Source organism: Stenella coeruleoalba (assembly GCF_951394435.1).
Source record: "Stenella coeruleoalba genome assembly, chromosome: 21".
Lineage (NCBI taxonomy): Eukaryota > Metazoa > Chordata > Mammalia > Artiodactyla > Delphinidae > Stenella > Stenella coeruleoalba.
In genome coordinates this window covers 8,980,524-9,007,699 of record NC_137167.1, presented here as the reverse complement: position 1 = coordinate 9,007,699, position 27,176 = coordinate 8,980,524, and the positions used below count along the sequence as shown (strand labels likewise).

The following is a 27,176-nucleotide window of genomic DNA, read 5'->3' as shown; positions in this document are numbered from 1 at the left end:
TTCATCACTCTGCTGCTCAGAGAGGACTGACATATTCTAAAAAGGTTTTCAGGAAAATATTATGAATTCCTTCCAAAAACTTGTGACAGAGCATGAAGACCTTATGTCTAATTTAAGCCTTTCCTACAAAAAGAGACCGTTTACTATCATTTCATTCATAGCAGAGATAGAAGGCAGCTAACCATTTATGCAATTTAATAACTTCCTAATATTGGCCAGAGATTTGTTCTAAACCCTAAACTCTTAAAGAGTGTCTTTGGACTTTTTTATAGTCTTTGTTCATACAACATTTTAAATGTTTTTTTTTCTAATTTTAAGTGGGAATTATAAGGATATTTTAAAAAAAATGGTCTGGTGATTAAGAGTATGGATATTAGTGCAAGATCATACCTCCATTTTTTTTTTTTTTTTTTTTTGCGGTATGCGGGCCTCTCACTGTTGTGGCCTCTCCCGTTGCAGAGCACAGGCTCCGGATGCGCAGGCTTAGCGGCCATGGCTCACGGGCCCAGCCGCTCTGCGGCATGTGGGATCTTCCCGGACCGGGGCACGAACCCATGTCCCCTGCATCGGCAGGCGGACTCCCAACCATTGGGAAGCCCGATACCTCCATTTTTGAGATCTGGCTCTCCATTTACAGACTTTTTAAAGGTAGATAGTTCCTTAGCATCCTTTCACCTCGGTTTTCCCATGTATAAAATGGCAGTTACAAGTATATCTACCCCATGGAACTATAGCAGGAGTCGTAGAACCTAATATATATGACATACCTTGCTCAGGGTCTGGTGTATAGCAAGTACACTATCAAGGTTAGCCTTCAAAATGATAAATATAAAACTGCAATTTTTTTTACATGAGGTAAGTGGCTGGTGATTTTGCTTCCAAAAACAAATAGAAAATTATGAACGTAATTACAGTTCCAGAAAGATAAAGGGGCTAGTCCTATTAACAGGTAAATCATTGTCTTTCATAGAATGACATTTTATTTGCCTGTGGTTCACTCCCTCAGTTTACATTTCGTCTTTGTTATTCTCGGAGCCCCTGGTATTGCCATGGGAGATAGAATTGGTAGGATGTATGCCCTGATCTCGGGATGATCTACTAACAGGAAGTAGTTTTAGTGGCTGCAGGAATGGAAAGCCATTGATTGGGACAGCAGGGTTGGAAATCATGAGTGTGGTTCCCACAAGTTGTATGAGGTCTGAGTGAGTCATTCAGGGGACGCTGTCCTCTAACTGACCCTCCCCTCTCCACTTCTGCCTTTTGAGTTGCCCTTCTCTCTGTTATCAGACAACACTACCGAGTTAATTTGCTTTTCTCTGCCAGACATCTCTGTGCTGATTAATTTTAATCTCCAGTGAGGACGAAACTGGAGAGCTTGGGTGTATTCTTAGTTTCTGTACTTAAGACTGAACTTGCAGTGCTTCTGAGGAATATGTGGGGTGCTTATTATCCAGGGGAAACTAAAGAGTATTCATTAGGCATTGTGCCCGTTCAAAGGAGGACTATTTTTTTTTAATCAAAATACATTTGAATCTTGTTGCTAGGATGAAGTGGCAAACGACATTTAGCCCTAATTAAGCATCTGCCAGTAAAATGGAATATGGTTCTGCCTTTTAATTATCTACATTTAATTTGCTACTTTCAGTAGCATGTTGGCTTGAAGACATCTAAGCTTCCCCCAAGAAATGGAGGCACAGTTCCCTGAACAGTTTTCTTGTATCTCAAAGTTTTAAAACTCCAAATAGGGATCAGATTCATGTGTCTTCACCAGAGCCTTGCCCTAGACACTGAGATAAATATTGGGTGAGGACAGAGCCTTCAGGTCAAAGGTAGGATGGCAACCGTTCCCAGAAGCTTTTGGTGATGCTGTGGAGAGGTTAGAAGCCCCTCTTGTGTGATCTTGTAGCAGTCTGTGCTTCTGTCATAGCGACTGTCACATCACATTGGCACAGGTTGAAGTGTCTCCTCATCTAGCCTGCAAGATCCTTGAGGACAGGAATCTTGATCATTTACTTTGTCACAGTATCTTCAACACCTGGCAAAATGGCAAGCACATATGAGGCACTCAGTACAACTTTTTGAAAATAATATATGTTGTAAACTGTATGACATCTTTGATCTATTTCCTATTGATACGGAACCTGCAGCAAAATAATAATTATAATAATAGCGTGGTTTTAAGATGAAATAAGATAAGGTATGTGATGACATTAATAAAAGTAAAGGGCTATACAAATGGTATAATAATCAGTAATGATAATATGTTATTCAAAATTTGGGGAAACTTATTGTTCAAGCTTATTTTCTAGGCTCTAAACCTGGGCTAGTAAGAGACAAATGAAAAACATCTCCTTATGTAAGTGGTGGACTCACTTCTTCCAGCTGAGTGGACTGTTTTCCATCTTCTTAGGAAACAGTGGAGTAAGGTGGGCCTATCTCAGAGCCAAACCCAGGCATCAGTGGTACTGAGATACCTAAGGAGATGACGGTCTATTAGAGAAGGCTCTTGAATAGGAGATGGTTGCTTTTTTTTTTTTTTTTTGCGGTACGCGGGCCTCTCACTGCTGTGGCGTCTCCCGTTGCGGAGCACAGGCGCCGGACACACAGGCTCAGCGGCCATGGCTCACGGGCCCAGCTGCTCCGTGGCATGTGGGATCCTCCCAGACCGGGGCACGAACCCGCTTTCCCTTCATCGGCAGGTGGACTCTCAACCACTGCGCCACCAGGGAAGCGTGGAGATGGTTGCTTTTCGTGGGCTGTTTGATTTTTTTTTCTCTCTCCTCAAATTGAGCAAGGCCCCATGCTACTCATGAAGTTGTATTAGAATAGTTCTTTGGGGCTTTGTCTGTGGAAGCTAATTACATAGACCTATTCTCTGGGTTAATCCCCAATCATGAAACATCACAGTGCAAAAAAAAACCAGGCACGGAGTGGGTATAACACTGGGCTAAAATGGTCCGGGGAGACAGGCACAGCGACTAGCATGAGGAAACAATTCACCAGAGCCTAGTCTGCTAGCCTCTTACTGCTTAGGTGTAGTTTGGGAATATGACAAGAGGAAGAGGGATTCTCATCTTTTTTCTTGAATCTAGTTATTTACTTTAGTAAGCCGAGTATCCTACTACAGAGAACTTCCAAAGATTGGACATCCAGTTGTGCTGAGTGGTGCATCTGAGAGCTGGTGGGCAGCAGTGACCACGGCAGGATGTCGCTGATGAGCCTTGTTGAAGTGTGATAATGGGCAGTAGATCAAAGGCAGGGGGACAGCTGTTAGTAGGCACTGTCTGCAGCTGGCATGGTGCTGGATATTCAGTTCTACTCCAGAACTCTTTTCTTTTCTACAGAATAAGTTAGGACTAGAACTAGAGCCCTTTTATTAGACGTTGACCAGAAATAAATAATTTTCATCCTTTTTCTCTCTCCATTTCTTCCCTCCTTTCTTCCATATTTCTCTTCTTTGAACAGTGAAACATACACCTTCAATTAGTTTGAAAATTCCCTTTTATTCTCCCAACAGGATTAGACCTGCTAAGAGTAACTAGTGTTTCCTATCTGATAAATAAGGGGATTATAGCAATAACTGCTGTCAGCATTTTTCTCATTTAAACAAATAAAGCTGACAGATGATGAAGTTCTGTGCTGCTCTGTTATGTTTAGTACATGCAGAGCAATTATTCATCCGTTGCCAACATTCGTCTCTCTACAACTCAACCATCCGCCGCGTAGAAAGCTTATTAGCATTTCAGCTCCAGAGTCATATTTTCATCTTCTGTAGGACTCTTCTCCATAACAAAGGCTGATAGTTATAATCGCACGATAATTTAAAGGGTTGGACTTTTCCGTGCCCATTAGTTACACAAGTTATCAGGTACAATGCTAGTCTTATTTATGAGTTGCCGTCTTCTATTTGCCTGGGATTTTTGTTCCCCTGTAGCATTTCCTGTGAATAAGTTAGCTGCCGTCTCTTCAGATGGAGAAATAGATGGTTATCTCTGTAACACTGTTGGATGAACTTCAGTGCAGGAGCGTGGGGGGAGCTGTCCTGAAATAGAGCCGTTTTAAATGGATGTTTCTCAGGTGTGGTTTCTCGTGTGTATATACACACACGCGTACATTTTTACATATATATATATATATTTATGCATATATATAATACATCACTAGAGAGAGCAATAGTGAAGATTTGCAAGAGAATATACTATTTAAAATTTTTATTTTAATCAATAGTTATTTGTTATAGTGGAGAAAAGTATCATAGAGACAAAATATTTATGATTTCCCAAAGGTTTTCCTAGCGGGGATGGTTTGACAAGGCTAAAGACCTCACGTTAGAAGAAAAAGGCCTACTCCAGAGAGACACTGTACTAGTGGGGATGGTGGTGGCGGGGGTAGTGAAGTCACTTGTGACCTTTTAAAGAAACCTGATACGCTGATGCTACCCGAAGCGAAATACACTGTGTTTGGATAATACTTGGTTGATAATTCATTCTGCTTCTCCAAACCCATGGGGAACCTCTGTGAGGGACTTGAGACTGAGCCATCGTAATGCTGAAATCGTGACTTAAGCATTTTCCTTTCAGCTGTGTTTAGTCTGAATGAGAGGTTGCCAGACTTCCTGACATGAATGGGGTGAGATCAATTTTGACCTTCGTGGTGGGGGTCTGTGGCCTACTGTTACGCTTTCCAAAACAATTGTGTGATTGTCCATGTATAATAACCATGTTTTCAAGTGTTTGTATTTGATGCTCTGACATCTTAGGGTCTTGCTGACCCTGGAGGGACTGCCCTGCCCAGGGCGGGCTAATTCCTAGACATAGCAAACAACTGGCCCAAGAGCGTGCCTTTCATATGCAAACCAACCGATCCAGAGCTTTATCCCCAACCCCTTCTTTTATCAAGCCCTTACACTGCTGACCCATACCCCCCTGCCCTAACCCAGTACCAGACAAGTAGCGACAGCTCTTCTGTCCCGGAGCCCACTGAAATGATGCAAACGTGCCAACTCTAAATCTTTTTCCCCTGCCTCTCTGATTCCTTTCCGTGGAAACCACAATAAAGGCTCTTGCCCACATTCCCCCCCTGACCCTGGTGCTTCCCTGTGTGGCCCCGGGTGCTTTGCCTCTTGTTTCTAGGGATCTGTGAGTGTAAACTTATTCTTTCCTGATGCGCATTTCTGTTTGAGTGTCCTACCTTAGCTCATTAAAACAGGCCCCATGTACCCCTTAAAACACCATGATGCCTAGATTAAATCATAGCATATTTTAAGGTTTGGATGGGGAACTCTCTGCTTTATAAATATGATGATCTTGAACCATTTTGAGATGGTGATTATCTTCATTTGCAGCCTAGAGAAAGCTGATGGGTTTAGATATTATAAGATGGAGAAAGTAAAAAAATAATGCATATACACACACATATATATACACATATATACACACATGTATAAGTTGTGTGTGTATGTATATATATATATGTATAAATTCCACATGAGCTTGAACACATTTCTGACCTTCTAAGCGTATCGTGCTTCTTCAGTGAGACCTGATTCCCACATGATTGGCGTATTTTGCTTCATAGGTCTCCGCATCACATGACAGGGGAGCTCAGACGTATCAAAGTTACTCCACCTGGAACCTGGATGTGCTGATTTAGGGTTTTCTCTCCTCTCTTGCACTATGCAAAGTAGATCCTCCACCATTTGTCTCAAATCAAAGCTGTGAAATATAAACCAAGTCCTCTTGTCTACAGCCTAGCTCCTTATTTTTGTTTATGCAGCCTAACTTTAAAAAGTCCAGTATGGGTGTCGTGCTCCCGTCTGCTTTCTGTCCTCACCAACTTTTTTGTAATCTGACTTCCGTTTCCCTTTCCCTTCACCTGCCAGCTCCACCTTCTCCAGGTCCTCTCATTCTCTCTTTTATTTAAGTGCAAATTTAAAAAAGCAGCCACAACAATACAATAAAAGCCCCTCTAAGGCTTCTTTCCTATCCCACGTAGGAGGTGACTTTCAGGACTCTTACGTCTCTGACAGGTAAAAGGCATGCTTCTGCATTCTGCAGAAACAGAAGAAATGGGAATTATCAGCTGTCATCAGGATGATTTTCTATACGCGGTACCTCCTACAAATTTAGAAAGTCTAACTCAGATTGTGTACATGGTGATTGATGTGGCCATAAAACTCTCATCACACACTATAAATAACATGTTATTGATTGGGTAGAGGGGAATGTTTCCCAAGCCTGACTAATCCACCTCCGTTCTTGTTTTTTAAATCCTACCAGCACCCAGGATATAATCACATTCCACCTCCTCCACCAACAGTCCCTGGCTCCTTTTGACTATACTGATGGTTCTGTCCCCTGAATTCCTTTTGAACGTAAAGGAAAAATCCTAGTCATGCACCTCATTTTTTCCTTAAATGTTCCATGCATTAGTCTTATTTCCATAATTATGTATAAGTACCTAAAGTACGAGGACAGAGTCGAATTTTTATGAGGGACCTGTGCAAAGTGCTGGTTTGGGTGTAAAACAGATCTAGCTTCAAACCCTAGATCTTCCATTTATAGGCTGTGTGATGATTGACAAATGACTCTCTAAGTCAGTTCTCTCTTCCGTAAAGTGGGGGTGCAGTAGCCTCTGCTACATTAGGGCACTGCGGAAATGCAAAGAGTGAATAGGCTAAAGGCTTATGATGCTGGGCACTTAGTGGAGCTCAGTAAGCATTGCCTCCTTCTCCCATGCTGCCTGTCTCAGAGCAGGGCACAGCCTCAGCAGATGCCCATTAGCTGGAGAGAGCATGCCGATTATAAAGGCTGCTCCCCTGTTTGTGATGATTTAACTGATGGTGTCGAGGAGGGCGTCCTTTGCTCCTTGGCACTTGCTCTGAGGTGGCTATCCTTCCCAAAGAAAGAAAGGCTGATAGTCTATGGCTGGAGGTTTGGAAGAAACTCCCTCTTCAGAAACACCAGGCAAATTTTTTAACTATTAGATGGGAATGCAAAGATATAGTGATTAAACTAAGACGTTGACCTTGGCATTTTTTATCTCATTTCCCAGGTGTAGCCTTAACCCCGCTGTCTGTGAAAGCCTCTCTTTTCTTCACCTCCTCATTCTGTTGCTCCAGGGACCTTCCAGGGTTTTCAAGGCTTCAAGACCAATTTAGTTCAACTTGTCTGCATCCCATTTGTTGTCTGGAGTTCTGGCTTTTCCTTGGATTCCCAGCCGTTCACCCGTCCCATGCATGTTCGCTGTCTTCTTGTTATTCTAAGCCACACGTCCAGAGTGACCCTCTCCTGCTGCCATACCCAGGGGTGGGAACACTTCGAAGCACTTGGAACTATGTCCCTGGGGTTGGTTTGTTGAGGACTGTTTAGCCTCTGGAATCCCAGAAATTAATTTGGTGCTACTTTCTTCATGGTAGATTTTACACCAAGAAAGACAAAGGGGGGGGGGAAGCGGTGGGGAGGGATAAATTGGAAGATTGGGATTGACATATACACGCTACTATATATAAATAGATAACTAATAAGAACCTACTGTAGAGCCCAGGGAACTCTTCTCCGTACTCTGTAATGACCTATATGGGAAACGAATTTTAAAAAGAGTGGATGTATGTACGTGTATACCTGATTCACTTTGCTGTACAGGAGAAACTAACACAACGTTGTAAATCAACTATACTCCAATAAAAATTTAAGAAAAAACAAACAAAAAAAGAACAATAAATATTTCTAAGAGCTAAAAAAGAAGACAGAAAAAGCATGGTGTCAAGGTACTGTGAAAATGATTCTATTGTATGGGAACCACATTGGCTGATGATACTTTACACTTGTTCTTTCCAGCCTACTCAGCCGTTGGAATTTAATTAGTAGTAATATATTATTGTCAAAGTAATTAAAACTTCACCTTGATTAAAAACAGAATGGTTTAATTAACAGGAAGAGGTTGGGCTGGCCTTAACTTTCCGTTTGAGAAATACACCAGCCTCAGTGGATTGGTTCTGTCTCCTCTGCAGGCCTGAAGGTCCGGGAGGTGTTTATCAACGTCACCAGGCAGCAGGTAGAGGACTTCCATGGGCCCGAGGACTATTGGTGCCAGTGTGTGGCGTGGAGCCACCTGGGGACCTCCAAGAGCAGGAAGGCCTCCGTGCGCATAGCCTGTGAGTATACTCTCGGTGACCTTCTTGTCGTGTAGGAGCACAGACTAGCCTTCCATAGAGCTGAAGAGCATTTGGACAGGCCAGGTGCTTCTGCAGAACAGGGATGAGAGGAGAGCAAGACACCATCAGAACTGTCTCCACCTCTACTCAATTCACTCTTTTAAAATTGTATTTTAAATGTTTGATAATTTCCCCTAGAAGACAATCAGCAAATCAGTTGGGCTAAGAGATTCTGCCTAGGTTGCCAGAATGCAGGTGCCTCCACAATACCGGGAAAAATGGTTTCCGAAAAAGAAAAAAAAAACCCACGCAAATGGATTCTGCTGTTCGTCATGAATGACACAGTTCAAGGGGCATTGATGAGAGAAGTTGAGCGATGACGGTTTACTTCGCCAGCAAATCTGTGAAAATAAGACATTAAAGATTAAGGGAGTTTTATAGCCTCCTGTTAAACCTCTTTCCTCTGAATCTTAAAACATGGAAATGGGCTTTAAAACTGCATTTTTTTGACCCAAGTAGGACTGAAAAAAAGATGCTTGAGGAAAAAAAAAAAAGAAAGAAGATTGCCTTTCAGGAGAGTCTAAGATTTCTTTATCATGTTTCAGCATCAGCGTTTTTATCATCTCAAACATGTTTAGAAATACACCAACTTCCTTTCTCCTCCTTAAACGTATCTTACCCACCCCATGGGTCCCCATAAAATCTCCTTTGTGAGCCCAGGAGTGTTACCCCTCCCCCAGCAAAGAGATGGCGGGCAGAGATGGTTATTGTCTCCTTTTTTTTAATGCTGCTTTTGAGAGTGCCGTGAAGACAAGAATACGGGACAAGGGGGATTTATTTAAGGACTCAAGGAATTCTTTGTAGCAGATGTTGATGGTTTAGGGATTAAGAATAGGAGTGAATTGCTCTTTGCAGAGACGTTTATGTTTCTTGGGAAATGAAATCTCCTTGTCAGCATAGGCATTTCACCTTCATTATCCTGGTGATCTGGGAGGCTGTTGCCTGGGTCCTAGGAGACCAAGGAGGACCTTGCAAGCTGCGCTCTTGTTGTAAGAGCCATGGGAAATATTTTTCCTATTGTTATTTTAGTTAATTTTAGCCCACGAATACTTTCTGACAGGTCAGTTGAGAAAGGGAATGTGTTTGATTTTATTCTTCCTTAACAAGTCCAGCTTTGTGCTCCTGGCATGGCCTCGCCTAGGCTAGCCGAGGTATTGTATTGTAACATCTTATGGAAAAACCTCAACGAACTTTTTGGCCAACCCAGTATTTGATCCTGGTCAGGGTGAGGCAGGTTATCCTCCGGATCCTGAAGAAAGGAGAAGCCAAATCGCGCAGGGAATTTCAACACAAGTTCCCTGGATTTCCTTGTCAGTGTCACTTTCCCCTTTCTCTTTTTCCTCTGCTTCTTTGAGCCCCACGTGACCTATTCTATGAATTCCTATAAATAGCATCTCATTAATCCGTCCGTCTCCAATCTCTTGTCATCTCCATACTTGCTCACTTCATTCCTGACTGTCACGTGCCTGCTAGAAACCTCCAGAGATTTTCCCCCTGCTTATAAAGTTTGGCAAAGAATGGCTCCGACCCAGTTTGTTAATTTCCCATAGGCTTTGATCGTGTACAGTCTGCTTCATCCTTCTAAACACTTTAATGTTCTGTGTTTCACCCTCACTTCTCTGCCGTGGGCCTTTGCTCCTAGAGTTTCCAGTTGGATGAATGTGTACCCTGGTGGCTGAGAACCCAGATACTGAAGTCCTGTTGGTTTCCAGTTCCTAAATCCACTACTACTTAGTGTTGTGATGATGGACAATCGATTCATCTCTGTGTCTTAATATTATAAAGAGTACTGACTTCATAGTTACTGGAAGAGTCAGAAGTATTGATAACTACAAAGTGTTTGAAACCACACCTAACACGGTGTTAACTCTTATCAGTCATTAGCTATTATTTTATGACATAGTTGATCCTCTGTAGCCTGAACATCATTCACCAGTAAGTGTGTTAATACTTAAACTAATTGAACTGAATTACATTTCTAGTGCCTTAGTGACTTTTCTGTGGCTCATGGCTATATAGACTCTCAAACTCCATTCTAGGCCAGCCCTAGGTATCCAACTCTCCCAAGTATGATAGGATCACAGAATGTTTTTTAAAAAATGGAAAACACTTTTCTATCACTTCCTACTTTTTTAGAGTCAGCTGATACTTTTGTGGTACTAATCTTGCAAACCTCTTCAGGGCTTAAAAAAATCATTTTGTCATTCTTATGTATGATATGCATATCTGAATATGATAAAGATCTGATTTTTAAATTAAAAAAAAGAATATCCTTAAAGCCTGTATTATGCAGTTAGCTTAATATAAGCTCTAATATTTACAATATATTTTTAATCTCTTTCTATGTAGCAAGTGACAGATTATTTAAAATTATTTATGCAAGTCAAGACACGATTTGTCATTAAATATTGCATTGGACTTGGAGACCAGTATACATTAAAATGTACACTGAATTTTAACTATGTTTATTGGCCTTGAAAATGGAGGGGAAAAGCTGCCTTTAGGACCTTGCTTGGAAGTCTTTTGATTTGCTTGCAGGAGGGAAAAAAAACACCACTTATTTTTGTATAACTTTCATGTTTTATTTAAATAAGAGATTTCTCGCTGCTATTTGCAGGCACTTCCCAGCAAATAACACATTGCCCATGAGGATGGTTTTTATTCCCAATAAATGAAAAGCCAAATTGGACATAATTGTCATGATATTTCTACTTTTTAAGATTGGTTTTTGAAGTGCTAAAGACATCTTCATGTGCCAAATAAGGATTTTGATATATGAATGTAGCTTACGAATCTGACAATTGTCTTGAGGGGACTTTGCAAAATTAGTATCATTTTTATATTATTCATTAAATTATTGTAGTCCAACATCAGAGCTCCTTATGCTTCCTGCATTTAACCAATGATCCATTAAGAATTTAACAGTTTCAGAAATGCAGTGGGCAAAACCTTCATGGCATCTGGGCCATCAGCTGAGGGATGTCTTGTCATGATCATGTTAGCTTATCTCTATAAAAACACCAGGAAGCTCGCTGGCAAGGTATCGCTTAGAGATCATTCGATTTTAAAGGGAAACAATATAGACACAATTATTTTATTTATGTCACTCATATTTTTATTGAAATGGACCCACCTGGGGTATCAGTTAACTATGCAGATTCCTGGCTTCTACCTCAGACCTGAGGAAGGACCAGGGAAGCTGTGTTTGTATGAAGTTATCCAGGTGAGTCTATGATCAGGTATCTTTGGGACAGCTTGGTCAGGAACAGTGTTTCTCAAATTTTAACACGTATGCAAGTCAACTGGGTTCCTATTGAAATGTAGATGATTCAGTTGACATGATTTGGTATGTCCAGTCCAAGGTCCGAGGTTCTATCATGTCTAAGGGTTCCCATAGGATGCTGATGCTGCCAGTTGTGGACCCTGCTTTGAGTAGCAAGACCCTTAGAACACCTTTAGGAAGCACTATTTGGGAAATACGGATTTAACCCATAGCTCCAATGTCATCATTAATAGCTGAGAAAGTGATATTCAGAACGGTTAGGTGGCTTGACCAGAGGTCACCCGGCAGACACGGAACCAGATCTTATATTCATCCATTCACCCTCCCTGGGTGCTCTTGCTGCCAAGCCGTGTTGATTGCTTTCTATTAAATGGGAGTTTGAGAACCATCATAGAAGGATAAGTTCATGTGCCTTTGAGCATTTCCTTGAGGAAAGCAGTGATTGCTTTCCTATTCTGTTTCTGAAGAAATTGAGTTCCTCCACATGGTCAAGTTATTATATATATACACATATACATACACACATGTATAATACATATGTATAATATATATACTTTATATGTATGTTATTATATATTATATATATAATATATATTTTTATATATAAATCATGACTCATTGCTGCCTTAGTGGTTACAAAAAAACCAGTACAGATTTTGTTGTAGTAGCCAAAGTGCCTGTCATCTTAAACCATTTTCTTTTCCTTAATAATTCCACCCTGTGTCTGCTGGCTGCCCATCCGATCACCTGGGGCTGGAAATAGCTGAGGCTCCATTTCAAAGTGATTTTCTGGAGGGAAAATAAATAAATAAAGCAACCCACATTCACCCCCACCAGGTTGGCAGAAGTCCATCTGCAGCGAGTGGCTCCCACTGGCCTCCTCTCGTTTGTCTGATTCGATCACGCTGGAGGAAGTCGGGCTGCTCTGGCATCTGTTATTTCTGCCCCTGGACAGTTGTCAAAGGAGGAATATTCAGTTATTCGTAGTTTTTTATTCTCATGGGTGAACATTTGGCTGCTTAGCTGTTGCCGTTTTTCCCTCTTCTTCATCTGCGTTCAGAATGTTTGGCCTCTATCATCACCCCTTGGTCGGGCAAACTCTTCTTTTTTTTTAAATAAATTTATTTATTTATTCATTTATTTATGGCTGTGTTAGGTCTTCGTTGCTGTGCACAGGCTTCTCATTGTCGTGGCTTCTCTTGTTGTGGAGCATGGGCTCTAGGTGCACGGGCTTCAGTAGTTGTGGCACGAGGGCTCAGTAGTTGTGGCTTGTGGGCTCTAGAGCGCAGGCTCAGTAGTTTTGGCACACAGGCTTAGTTGCTCTGCGGCATGTGGGATCTTCCCGGACCAGGGCTCGAACCCGTGTCCCCTGCATTGGCAGGCGGATTCTTAACCACTGAGTGACCAGGGAAGTCCCCGGCACACTCTTCTTAACACCTGAGCCTTTTCTTCAATATGGGAGTTGGGGTTGGGGGGATGAGGGAAACCTTGGCCTGTTATAGTCACATAGCAAGTTGGCCACTTGGGATAAAACGCAGCAGGAACCCATTGTTCTGCTGATTTTTTAAGAAAAGGAATCTATAAAACATGCATCCTGAATATAATTTAAATAGATGGCTTATTTGAGAGACTTCTAAAATATCTATACAGTCCTGCCAAGAACGAGTGAAGAACTTAGAGAATCTCATTTAAAAGCTATGAAACTCCCTACCTAATTACAGGCCCATAGCGAAAACAGTATTATTTTAATTTGCTTTGGTGGGGGAGGGCGGTATCTTTTTTGAGAACTTAGAGGAGATATCCAACTAGACCTCAGTTATGGATCTTGGCTTCATGGCTTTGATAAATAATTTCACCTGTTAAAAACTGTCCATAACCCCCTCTTGATAGCAAAAATAAATATAAAAACACATCGGCACGTGTGTCTGGTGTTCAGTCAGCCTTAACCTCTGTTTTTCGTCTTATTACCCATTATATCCATACAAGCGTACGGGGCTCCAGCTGAGTTAGGACAGCTTAGATTCTGAGACATAGACTTTTCTTTTTCCTTGATGTGCTCATATCCTTTCTTCTTCCTGGAGTGTATTCCCAGCCGCATCTCGCACTCCTGCCTTTGTCCACCTAATTCCTACATCCAAGGTCTGTTGTGGATACCGTGTCCTTTATGAAACCTAGTTTAGCAAATCCCTTAATACTAATTGACCTCAGCAGCCTGACATACCAACTGAGCCCTTAAAAAGGGGTCCCCTCCAGCATCTGCAGCTTCAAAATTGATAAAACGTAAATATCCATCTTCGAACTCTCCTAGCATTTTTTTTAGCCCTTCTCCCATGGTACTTATTATCATTTTCCCAGAATCATGGTTATCGTGAAGTTATTTGTGGATTGATTTTCCCTTGTTCGATGGTAACCTGCTGTAAGATTCCGTTGCATTGCTCTCATTGTCTTGACCTCTGAGCCTAGTGGGGAGCCTTATCTGTTACCTTTGTATTATAGATGTTTGTTTGGTTTGAAAGGCAACCCTATCAATGCTGGATATGGTTCTGTGAAAGGGCATTTGTGAGCTGTGTGTCATGATGGTGCCATGGGACTAACACGGCAACTGGTTTTAGCCAATCCATAGCTCACAAGGATGCTGTTCTTATAAGGACCGTCTTTGTCCTCCCTGGCTTGCGAAGTACTCCTAATGTTTACTGCAGTAAAGAAGAGGTCTAAAGGGAATCGGGAGTAGGTGAGTCATCACAGCCCTGCGACATGCAGCATGTGGCCCCCAAGGCGTCCAGCTTTATCTGCACTTTTCCCTTCCTTCCTTTTCAGAACATGGAATTTGTTCAGAGGTTATGGAAAACATGTTATGACCAATTCTCAGCACCGGCTAGCAATCGCACAAAAGTTTAAAATCCTCCTTCCTCTTCTCTTGGAAGAATGTGGCCAGAGTGAAGAGAAAATACTATCTACTTGGCCAAAGGTTGATCTTTCTTCCCTTTGGACTGAAATTAACTTCTATGAATATTACTGAAAGATCTGAGAGTCCAGGCCTCCTGATGGGGTTGCACACTACACAGGAGCATCTAGCCAAGGAAGGGGATTGGTGTTGAAATGCAGCCTGCATTCCACTAGGCAGGACTGCCCCGCAGAGCATGGCTACAACCACATGAGGGTAGGGACTGGTTTTTCTTGCTGCTGCTTTATAGCCAAGACCTGTGTTCTCACAGGTGTCCAGTTTACAGAAAGGTGCCACATAGGCTGGTGGCAGCAGAACTGGGTACAAAATTTGTGGTACTGAGTGCAAAATGAAAACCGTAATTCGAAGACACATGAACCCCAGTGTTCATTGCAGCACTATTTACAATAGCCAGGTCATGGAAACAACCTAAATGTCCATTGACAGATGAATGGATAAAGATGTAGTACATATATACAATGGAATATTACTCAGCCATGAAAAGGAATGAAATTGGGTCATTTGTAGAGATGTGGATGGACCTAGAATCTGTCATACAGAGTGAAGTAAGTCAGAAAGAGAAAAACACATACCGTATATTAACACGTATATATGTGGAATCTAGAAAAATAGTACAGATGAACCTATTTCCAGGGCAGGAAGAGAGATCCAGATGTAGAGAACGGACATGTGGACATAGGAGGGGAAGGGGAGGGTGGGATGAATTGGGAGATTAGGTTTGGTATAAATACACTAGTATGTGTAAAACAGATAGCTAGTGGAAACCTGCGGGATAGCACAGGGAGCTCAGCTCTGTGCTCTGTGATGACCTAGATGGGCGGGGTGGGGGGGGAGGAGGGAGGTCCAAGAGGGAGGGGCTAGATGTATACATATAGCTGATTCACTTCGTCGTATGGCAGAAACTAATGCAATATTGTAAAGCAATTATACTCCAATCGAAAAAAAGAAAAGAAAATGTGGGTCCCCTTGTTCAAAAATCAAGCATTTCAAGACATCAGTATTAGACCATTAAATCAAGCATGGGGCCCCATTTGACTATACTGGTCCCACACCCATGAAGGTGGCCATAATGGCAGTAATGGTGATGATTCAAGAAATCACTTTATATGTGTAACGCTATTATACAAAGGAAATAATTAGCCTAGAAAGGCTAGAGACGTATTCAAACTGATTCCACGTGGAATTAGAGACAAGATTATTCTGTTTTTCCTCCAAAGCCAGAGGCAGCATCACGGGAGGTAAGTTTTAAGATGGCATATTTGGGGTAACTAGAAATGCCCATTATGGAACATTATTTCTATGGCCCCATTCTCCTTCAGTCTGTACAGAGGCAAGCGAGGGATGTATGTCTGGTGGCAGTGATACTGAAGAAGGAATTACTGCATTGGGTGAGTAGGTGACTAATAGGGTTTTCTTTAAAAAGTTATTTTGACATAATTCAGACTTGCAAAAAAAATTGCAATATAGTACCAAAAAATTCCCTTCAGGCCTTTGCTGACAATCTTCAAATGTTAACCTTTGACCATATTCGCTTTGGCATCGTCTCTTTCTGTGTTTATCAGTATATGTATTTGTATGTAGACAATTACGGTTTATTTTTTGACTTAAGATTAATTTGCAGACATGATGCTTCCTTTCCCCTAAATACTTTATGGTGTATGTTTTTAAAAAACATATCTTCTGACATGACTGTAGTATATTTACCAAGAAATTAACATTGATACAATTCTATTATCCAATCTAAAGACCTTATTCATCTTTCATCAACTGTTCAGTAAAGTCCTTTATAACAGTAACAAATCCTAGATCATGGCTTACATTCAGTTGAGAGATCTCTTCAGCCTTCTTTAATCCAAATAATTGCTTGGTCTTCCCTTATTGTTCATTACACTGAATTTTTCAAGTGTAAAGTCAGTTATTTTATATATTCCTCAAATTGAACATGTAAAAAGGAAATAGCAGTCACCTAGAAGGGACTGCCACTGGTCAAAGAGATCATCGTAATGGTTGTAACTCATTAAATAAGAATCCATGAATCTACACTGGTATATTTTTTAAATGAATATAAAAATAAATGGAGGGAAAGAGGCAGCTCTTCCTTACAATAAATGAATAAATGTAGAAGGAATGATGGAAATGGAAAATTATTTAGCATGTATCGTAAAGTTAATTAAGATAAGTGTCATTGGATGCTAAAACCAGTGGCTGAATGTTTTAGGAGTAACAGGATGTTTACAGGATTGCAAAGTATCTCTCCACAAGATACTGATGAATTACAAAGGGGGAGTTAGTAATTTAGCAGTAGAGAATCCTGCCATATACCACCTTAATCAAGTGGTCACAGTTGACATCACCAGCAATGGGACAAATCCACAAATTACTCCTGATGGGATAGAATGAGAAGATAGCGTCACTTCAGTGATATTCCTCCCAAATATAGTTCGTCTGTATTTAACCACAGGAAAACATTGGACAAACCTAAAATGAGGAACATTTTACATAATTGGTCATTTTTTAACTACACATGTCTTTCACAATGCCAGCCTGGGGCTGGGGTGTTCTGTGGATATAAGAATCCACAAGATAGACAAGCTACATCTTTTTGAAAGTCAGTGGTATTCCCTTTGAGGTCAGTAAAATATAAACATGAACACAATTATGGAAAAAAACTTTCTTGAATTGTGAAGATGCAACTTGAAACGTCCAAGCCATTCTGTGCATGCCACATCTTTTTAGGCTCCATCATATAAATGCCTTGGGGATATGAATTTATCCTCCTCTGCCAGTGGGGGCGCTTCAGTCGAAAGTATGAGTAACACTGAAGTATAAGAGATTGTGATTCTATGAACAGAGTAGGGTTATTTCTATGGAATTGGTATAAATTATGCTACTTTTGCCTAACGTGTACACAGTTGAGTACATCAGCCTTAAAGATGAGAACTGCTGGGTAGTAGTGCGTTACTTTACAACATATCCTGCAGTCAGTGATGAAAAAGTTCTCCAAATAATATTCCTTCATGTTATTGATTGCCAGCTATTAGTTACTGAGAAGAATTTGTAGAAATATGGCCACCCCCTTTTTAGGAAATCTCAGTTTATTCAATCTGCCATTCTTGTGAAATAAACCTTAAACTTCCTGGAAAATAGCCATTTCTCTAAAAACCTCAGTGGAAGTTTAATAGGAAGAGGATATAGATTTTACTTCAATTCAGCTCTCATTTTCTCCACCGAAGAAATCTTCTGACAGATAATACGAGCAGACGATAGGCAAACAAAACAAAACGAAAAAACACAAAACAGAAATACAACGTGTCTTTGAGGACGTTTTTAGCCTAGTGATATTATTCTTAACTTAATATTCCTCTACCAGGATAAGTAAGGACAAGGGTGTGCATTCTAGAAACTTTTTAAGTGTCAAAGAAATGCTAACTAAGGTGTGTAAGTGCCGGACAGCCATGAATAATTGTCTACATGTTCTAGATAGCATAGCAATAAATAAAATCCCATCCTTTCTTTTGAAGAGTTTATACTCTCGCGAGAGGATAGACTTATCAAACAAGTTTTTTTCGAGGGAGCACGGTTAGATAAGCACAGTCTGTTTCAGGAGTTCACCAGAGGTTCAACTTGTGGATCCTAAAGGTCTGTGGTATACTTCCTGAGCTAATTCCTTAGGAAGAAGGAGGGTTAACTTAAAGACGCCATGTTCAGGTTAAAGGGAGAGTTTGAGTTGCAAGCACAGAAAGATGGAACAGAATGGAAAAACTACATGGAACTATGTGGGAAAACAAGGAGATGGAGCTACCCAGGGAGATGTAGGTCAGATTATAGAGGGTGTTTGAATTCTCTGCTAAGGTTTAGATTTATTCAGGATGTGGTCTAGGGCCACTGAAGTGTCATAGCAGGGTGGTGACGTGGTCGTATCTTCAGACCCTCACCCCACCTTCCCATTCAGCCACAGAGATTTAAAGGCAAGTAAAACTGAAGGCAAGGAAGCTTCATGCCAACCTGTGAAGCTGCTGACGGGGCTTGAACTTCTGCTGGGATGGTATATGTTAAAGGGGAAGGGGCAAATTGGAGATTCCAGGAAGGTGAAACTACCAAGACTGTGTGGCTTCTTGCATGCAGAGGTGAGGAGAAGTGAGGTAGGAATTGAGGAATTACCCCACGTTTGGGGCTTTCTTGATTTGGGGCTAAAGTGACTGAATTAATGGTGATTCCATTAAATGAGGTTATGATTAGAGTAGAAGAAACTAGTGTGCAAAACAAGATACTGAGTACGGTTTTTGATCATGTTATGTGGGAACTACCCATGGAACATTCAGCGAACTCTTTTCATCATGCAGTTGTGTTTATGAGCCTAAAGCCCAGGGATCAGCATCAAACATTAGAATTGGGGCTTCCCTGGTGGCGCAGTGGCTGAGAGTCCGCCTGCTGATGCAGGGGATGCGGGTTCGTGCCCCGGTCCGGGAAGATCCCACATGCCGCGGAGCGGCTGGGCCCGTGAGCCATGGCCGCTGAGCCTGCGCGTCCGGAGCCTGTGCTCTGCAACGGGAGAGGCCACAACAGTGAGAGGCCCGCGTACCGCAAAACAAAAACAAACAAAAAAAGGTCATTGGCAAGTAGGTGCCCATTAGGATAATAGATCTCCATCAGGAAGAAAGGAGGATTTTATCTGAAATACTTAAAATGGTGTCAACTGAAAAAAATACACAACCTAAAAGTTGAGAGTTACGTTTTATTCAGCAGACTTTCTGAGGACTTTAGATAAATGCTGAAAAAAGTGTTCTGAAGAGCCAAGGGGGAAGCCAGGATATGTAGAAGTTTTTGCAACAAAAGACCAGGTAGTCGGAACATCAAAGGATTACTGTTAATAAAAAAAACCCCAGATATTTCAGGTTAAGGAATTCAGCGCTTTTCTATGTATGGGAAGATGCAAGAGTCTGGGCTGACTGAAATCATTCCTTTGCTATGCACCTCGGCCCTCTGGGCCCAGTATCCTGTGTTTTCTCATCCTGAGTTTCCTCAGGTGCACTATTGTGGGTGGCTACAGCGGCTGACGGCCAGATGTGCTTGGCAGTGGGCAGCCCATTTGTCTCCATCCCTCAGGGCTCACAGTCCGGGCAGCTGTAATGTGATGGCTTGATGGCTGTAACAACCTTTGTTTACTGATACGGCAGGCAATATTTTATTTCTCAGTGGTTTTCCACACTACATTTTTTCTATCCAACCCCCAGCACCCAAACTGCTGGGGAAGAGAGAGCAACAGACCATGAGTAGAATTCTGCATGTGGTTAAGGGGTGGACAGAGGGGAGCCATTAAGAAAATAAAGGAGAAAAAAATGGAAGAGGGACTGGGAGATTGAAGAGAGTGGAGATTTGTTTGAAGGAATAAATGGTCCATGGTGTCAGTGTGATCACCAGGTGAAAGTAAGAAGTGAGAAGAGTGGACTGATTTGCTTCCACTGACCGGAGCAAAGCAGTGTAATGAGGGGGTGATAGGAGGTAATGGTAGGTCTAGGAATCAGTGGAAGATGAGAAAACAGAGATGGTACGGACACCCCTTTCCAAAAATTTGACAGAAGACAAAAAGTCTAGAGCACTAGCTGGAGTTAACCATTTGGGGAATGGATGGTATTTTAATACCAGCATGACAATTAGATGGGCTCATTTTTTTAAATGTGAAGGAATAGGAGCAGCAGAAAGAGTGAACAAGTAAAGGTCAGAAGAGCTGGGTTTGAGTTCTGGGCTCAACTAACTGTTACTGACCAGGGTTCTCGGCCTCCTCAATCAATAGAAATTGATCAGAGGCCAGACAAGAAATTCAGGCAAGGCTTTACTGGCGCCCCTGCTGCAGCAGTGGGGAGCAAAGGTAAGCGACACGCTCCCTTGCTTGTTCTCACCAAGGCGGGGGGCGGCGAGCTGGTTCCTTATATGGGGTGAGGGTAGGGGTGGCTTAGTTGGTTTGCCCACCCCTTTGGCGATGTTGAATGCAGGGGGCATGCGCAGTACCCTGCGTTTGATCCCACCCCTCTGCTTTTGCTCCCGGCTCTTCAGAAGTGGCAGTTGGGTTTTTTTGCTCTTTTTGTATCTTGTTGTCCATAATTTGCCTCAACTGCACGTGCACATGGTTATTTTTAGTCCCGTATAGTTTCTTTGTATTTTGTTGGTGGAGGAGCTATTTGTCCAGGTGCGGGCACTGCAGCAAAGCCCGTCTCATAATCAGCTTTGTATTCTGTAATAGTGTTTCCTAAAACTCGCAGCACATGTGAAGCACACCAGGCGCTCTTTAAAAATTAAGGTTACTGGGTTTTGCTCAAGACCTGTGGAATCATAATGTCTGGGAGTGGGGTCCAGGGATGCTTTTGTGATTTTGCTGTCTTCTGTTTCTTCTCCTTCCCACTGTCCACAATTCAGTTTTCTCTGCAGATTCCTCCTTCTCTTCCCATTTCTAAATATTGTAATACCCTAGGTCTCTCCTTCACGCACAGGTTCTCCCCAGGTGAAATCTCTTACTCCGTGGCTCAAATACTGGCTATATACCGATTATTCTCAACTTTGACCTTGTACCTCATCTCCGGATGACTTTATTCACTGCCTACCTGATATATCCACTTGAATATCTAGTAGGCATTTCAAACATAATATGTCCCAAAGAGAACTCTCTTGGTTTTCACCCCAGCAGCACTGCTGCAAACCTGTGTTTATTCCCGCCTTTCCCAATTCAGTAATGGTACCTCAGGGCTCATGACAAGACATAGGTGTCATCCTTGACTCCTCTGTTTCTTTCAGTCACATCCCATCCAGCAACAAGTCCTGCCCCATCTATCTCCAAAACACATCCTGAATTTGCCCACTTCCCTCCATCTGGTTTTTTTCTCTGCTGTGATAATCTCCTCACTGCTTCCACTCTTGCCATCTTAAAATCCATTCTCTGAACAGCAGCCAGAAAGGTTACTTAAGAAACAAAAGACAAATCAGATCCTGCTATTCTCTTGGCTGAATTTCTCCCATTGGATTTCCGAACTCCATGATATTGGCCCCATAGGAATAACCAGCCCCCTCTTAGCTTCCCTTGCACCAGAATGCTACCCTTCACTGTGTCAGCCCTGGTGACTTCTTTTATTACTCAGGTATCCCTGGTTGTCACTGCCTCAGAGCCTGTGCCGTTCTCTTTTCCTGGAAAGCATCCTCCAGACCTCGGAGTGGTTGGAGTGATCTCTTAGATTCTTCCTGTTCTGGCAAGATTGATTTAAAAGGCCAGGCAAAATGCCGTTCACCTTTCTTCCAGCCACTTGCCATGGGGGCCGAGCCGTAGGCTGAGTGTTAGCTGGTTAGTGGCATATTCCAGCCTTTACATGCTCAAGACACGTGGCCATGTCTTGTCCTGATCGACCTTCCTGGCCTCAAGGAGACCTGGGGTGAGGGGAGAATCAAAAAGCTAACAATGCAGGATAAAAGATATTTCTTCCTGCTGCTAGGTTGGCTTTTTCTTTTTCACTCTTCCTCCCTGAATTACAATGAGATGGTGGCTGTTGAAAGCTTAAGGTTATGTTTAGGTCATTTCTTTTTAAACTTATTTCTAGTTCACACGCCTCTAATTTCCTGGGGAGGGCTAGGCGGACACCAGAATGCAAGTCCAGAATGATTCTTCGCGTCTGTGTTCTTAAAATTGTTCTACCGAGCGTGTAGTTTGTTGGTATTCAAGTCTTCTTCAGGATGCTAAGCTGAAGATAAGCTCTAGGGCTGCTTGTGGGGACGTGGGGTTTAGGCAACACCATAGATGGGGAATCCTGACAGTAGAAATATAAGGAGTGTGACTTTTCTATATACTTGTTGAGAACTGAGTAGACTAGTCGAGTCAATGGCTCCTCGGACTGCACTCCTTTTTTTTCTCTCCATCAAAAGCACTTTGGTTCAAGACTTGTGGTTGCCAAGGGGGAGGGGGGAGGGGAGAGATGGATTGGGAGTTTGGGGTCAACAAGGTCCTACTGTATAGCACGGGAAAGTATATTCAGTATCCTGTGGTAAACCATAATGGAAAAGAGCTTTTAAAAGAATATATATATGTATATATAACTGAATCACTATGCTGTACAGCAGAAATTAACACAACATTGTAAATCAGCTATACTTCAGTTAAAAAGCACTTTGGGGGACTTCCCTGGTGGTCCAGTGGTTAAGACTGTGCTTCCCCTGCAGGGGGCACAGGTTCTATCCGTGGTCGGGGAACTGAGGTCCCACATGCTATGCGGTGAGGCCAAAGAAAACAAACACACAAACAGAACAAAAAAAGTCCTTTGGTTCAGTGGCTCTTTCTGAGTTCACCTAAAACTCAGTTTTCCTGTTAGAATCACAAGTAGAACAGTAGTATTCTCAAACATACAGAATATGGAACTTCTGAGTATTTTATTTCCATAGCTTTCAGTGGAATGTGATGTAAAGATACAGAACGTGAGTTATTAACTTTATTTTAATATGATTTAATACCGTGAAAACAAGGTAGCAGAGAATTCCTATATTTTCACCTAATAATTTTTGTCAAGATGTGCTATTTAGGTCATGCTTCAGCCATTCTTTACGTACTGACATAGCCAAATCAATATCAATACACAGGAAGAGCCTTTTACGGAACTTGGAGATAAAGCAACCTTCGAAATCTTTCTGCAGGCATGGTTTCGTTACGGAGTCCCCACCCATAGTCCCTGCTGGGGGAAGTGGTGCTGAGTGCCTTCTTAAGCATAGGTGGCCATGCTGTGTACCACACGTGGCTACTGGCATGTCCACCGGACCAGGAACACACACTGAGGCGGGTTAGCTGCTCGTGAGTGTAGACTCAGTGAGACTTGCCCAGGAAGGGTGAAGTGATTGTGTACTTGTGGATTCTTGCTCTTCTGAGTATGGCTTGATCCTAAAAGAGAATCAGTAGCTGATAGAGGCACCAGGAAAGTAAAGACACAAAGAAGCAGGCAGTAGTGCCCATGAGATATCAGAAGACATGAGTAAATGCAAGTAACGGATAAGCAGAGGCCATTAAGACAGAACAGAGTGAGAGGCAATTGGTTAGGAGGGACACAAGTGACAGAAGCAACGTGTGTGCTAAAAGGACGATGAAATAACCCACTTCAAAGAATTACATTGGCTCTCTTGACCCCCTTGCTTGGCCATGTTCCAGTCTCTTTAAGATCTACTTACTTTGTGATCCTTACTGTTTCCTCCAAGCCTGGCGTGCGGCCTTTCTTGGTTTCTAATCAATCCTGGCCTCAGAATTAGGATTGTTTTCCGAATGTTCAGTTCATCCTCAAATTTTGATGGAATCTGAATGAATTTTTGCGTGTCCTTGTACACAAAAGAAGAAACAAATACAATGGAATGTATTCAGTTGGGAATGACTCGATACAGAGCAGGTGAAATTAGTCCTCAAAGCATTTTGTGAAACTGCAGCTGTTTCTTGCCACCGTCCTGTGTGTCCCTGCTGCTGGATGCTGTCTTCCCAACCACTGCTGCCTGACAAACTATGCTACTTGTTGTGAAAGGGATAACGATACCCCGTGCTAGTTATGAAATGATTTATTGATGACAGCAATTTAACAGCAGAGGAATGGCCGAGCACAGAGGATCTAAGAAAGCCCCAGTATTATTCTGTGGCTCACAGAGACAGCCTTGAGGAGACTCTGCACAACAGGACCCACCTGGCGTCATCCAAACTCCTTGATGTCCCAATAAACAGAGCCTGCGTGTTGCCTTGCGCCCAAGTGGAGTCAGAGGGAACATGGAAAGGCTCGCACAATCCAGCTATGATCAAAGGTGCCCCTCCTTCACTGTTGCTGCTAGATTTACTCAGCAGGAGTTAAGGCTAAGTATTCAGAAATCTTAAGAAAGAGGAATCTACAGAGGGATTGGTTCAGGATGGTGGGGTAGAAAGACGTGCATTCACTCCCTCTTGCGAGAGCACCGGAATCACAACTAACTGCTGAACAATCATCGACAGGAAGACACCGGAACTCACCAAAAAAGTTATCCCACATCCAAAGACAAAGGAGGAGCCTCAGTGAGACGGTAGGAGGGGCGCAATCACAGTAAAATTAAATCCCATAACCACTGGGTGGGTGACTCACAAACTGGAGAACAGTTACACCACAGAAGTCCACCCACTGGAGAGAAGGTTCTGAGCCCCACATCAAGCTTCCTAACCTGGGGGTCTGCCAACAGAAGGAGGAATTCCCAGAGAATCAGACTTTGAAGGCGAGTGGGATTTGATTTCAGGACTTTGACAGGACTGCGGGAAACAGAGACTCCACTCTTGGAGGGCACACAAAAAGTAGTGTGTGCATTGGGACCCAGGGGAAGGAGCAGTGACCCCATAGGAGACTGAACCAGACCTACCTGCTAGTGTTGGAGGGTCTCCTGCAGTGGTGGGGGGTGGCTGTGTCTCAGCGTGAGGACAAGGACACTGACAGCAGAAGTTCTGGGAAGTACTCCTTGGCGTGAGCCCTCCCAGAGTCCGCCATTAGCCCCACCAAAGAGTCTGGGTAGGCTCCAGTGCTGGGTCACCTCAGGGCAAACAACCAACAGGGAAGGAACCAAACCCCACCCATCAGCAGACAAGTAGATTAAAGAATGAGTTTCAGAGTGTTTCCTGCTCTGCAATTTTTTGGAAGAGTTTGAGAAGGATGGGTATTAGCTCTTCTCGAAAATGTTGATAGAATTCACCTGTGAAGCCAACTGGTCCTGGACTTTTGTTTGTTGGAAGATTTATAATCACAGTTTCAATTTCATGACTTGTGATTGGTCTGTTGATATTTTCTATTTCTTCGTGGTGCAGTCTTGGAAGGTTATACCTTTCTAAGAATTTGTCCATTTCTTTCAGGTTGTCCATTTTATTGGCATAGAGTTGCTTATAGTAGTCTCTAACGATGCTTTGTATTTCTGCAGTGTCCATTGTAACTTCTCCTTTTTCATTTCTAATTCTATTGATTTGAGTCCTCTCCCTCTTTTTCTTGATGAGCCTGGCTAAAGTTTTATCAATTTTGTTTATCTTCTCAAAGAACCAGCTTTTAGTTTTATTGATCTTTGCTGTTGTTTTCTTTGTTTCTATTTCATTTATTTCTCCTCTGATCTTTATGATTTCTTTCCTTCTACTAACTTTGGGTTTTGTTTCTTCTTCTTTCTCTAGTTCCTTTAGGTGTAAGGTTAGATTGTTAGAGATTTTTCTTGTTTCTTGAGGTAGGATTGTATTGCTATAAACTTCCCTTTTAGAACTGCTTTTGCTGCATCCCATAGGTTTTGGATCATCGTGTTTTCTTTGTCATTTTTCTCTAGGGATTTCTTTATTTCCTCTTTGATTTCTTCAGTGATCTCTTGGTTATTTAGTAACATACTGTTTAGCCTCCATGTGTTTGTGTCTCTTACATTTTTTACCCTGTAATTGATTTCTAATCTCATAGTGTTGTGGTCAGAAAAGATGGTTGATATGATTTCAATTTTCTTAAATTTACTGAGGCTTGATTTGTGACCCAAGATGTGGTCTATCCTGGAGAATGTTCCGTGTGCACTTGAGAAGAAAGTGTAATCTGATGTTTTTGGATGGAATGCCCTATAAATATCAATTAAATCTACCTGGTCTATTGTGTCATTTAAAGCTTTTGTTTCCTTATGAATTTTCTGTCTGGATGATCTGTCCATTGGTATAAGTGAGGTGTTAAATTCACCCACTATTATTGTGTTAATGTTGATTTCCTCTTTTATAGCTGTTAGCATTTGCCTTATGTATTGGGGTGTTCCTATGTTGGGTGCATATATATTTATAACTGTTTTATCTTCTTCTTGGATCGATCCCTTGATCATTATGTGGTGTCATTCCTTGTCTCTTGTAACATTCTTTAAAGTCTATTTAATCTGAGTATTGCTACTTCAGCTTTCTTTTGATTTCCATTTGCAAGGAACATCTTTTTCCACCCCCTCACGTTCTGTCTGTATGTGTCCCTAGGTCTGAAGTGGGTCCCTTGTAGACAGCATATATATGGGTCTTGTTTTTATATCCATTCAGCGAGCCTTTGTCTTTTGATTGGAGAATTTAATCCGTTCAAATTTAAAGTAATCACCGATATGTATGTTCCTATTATCATTTTCTTAATTGTTTTGGGTTTGTTTTGTAAATCCTTTTCTTCTCTTGTGTTTCCCACTTAGAAAGGTTCCTTTAGCATTTGGTGTAGACCTGGTTTGGTAGTGCTGAATTCTTATAGCTTTTGCTTGTCTGTAAAGGTTTGGATTTCTCCATCAAATCTGAATGAGATTCTTGCTGGGTAGTGTAATCTTGGTTGTAGGTTCTTCCCTTTCATCACTGTAAGCATATCGTGCCACTCCCTTCTAGCTTGTAGCGTTTCTGCTGAGAAATCAGCTGTTAACCTTATGGGAGTTCTCTTGTATGTTACTTGTTGTTTTTCCCTTGTTGCCTTCAGTAATTTTTCTTTGTCTAATTGTTGTCAATTTGATTACTATGTGTCTCGGCATGTTTCTCCTTGAGTTTATCCTGTATGGGACTACAGTAATCAAGGCAGAATGGTACTGGCACAAAAACAGAAATCTAGGTCAATGGAACAGGATAGAAAGCCCAGAGATAAACCCATGCACCTATGGTCAACTAATCTATGACGAAGGAGGCAAGGATATACAATGGAGAAGAGACAGTCTCTTCAGTAACTGGTGCCGGGAAA

At 42.0% G+C, this 27,176-nt stretch overlaps 1 protein-coding gene across 6 annotated transcripts in view; it reads left to right on the top strand.

The window, feature by feature from the left end:
- Window positions 1–27,176, top strand: part of UNC5D (unc-5 netrin receptor D) — a 597,345-nt gene that overhangs the window by 336,450 nt on the left and 233,719 nt on the right. For 3 of the 6 annotated variants that reach the window (XM_079909329.1, XM_079909328.1, XM_079909332.1), the window contains exons 3-4: window positions 8,012–8,155; window positions 15,783–15,851. The exons of 1 other annotated variant lie outside the window; for it this stretch is intronic. In XM_079909329.1, the coding sequence (XP_079765455.1) occupies window positions 8,012–8,155; window positions 15,783–15,851 (213 nt within the window). The remainder of the gene's footprint in view (window positions 1–8,011; window positions 8,156–15,782; window positions 15,852–27,176) is intronic. 2 more of the 6 variants (XM_079909333.1, XM_079909330.1) reach the window with 1 other exon arrangement.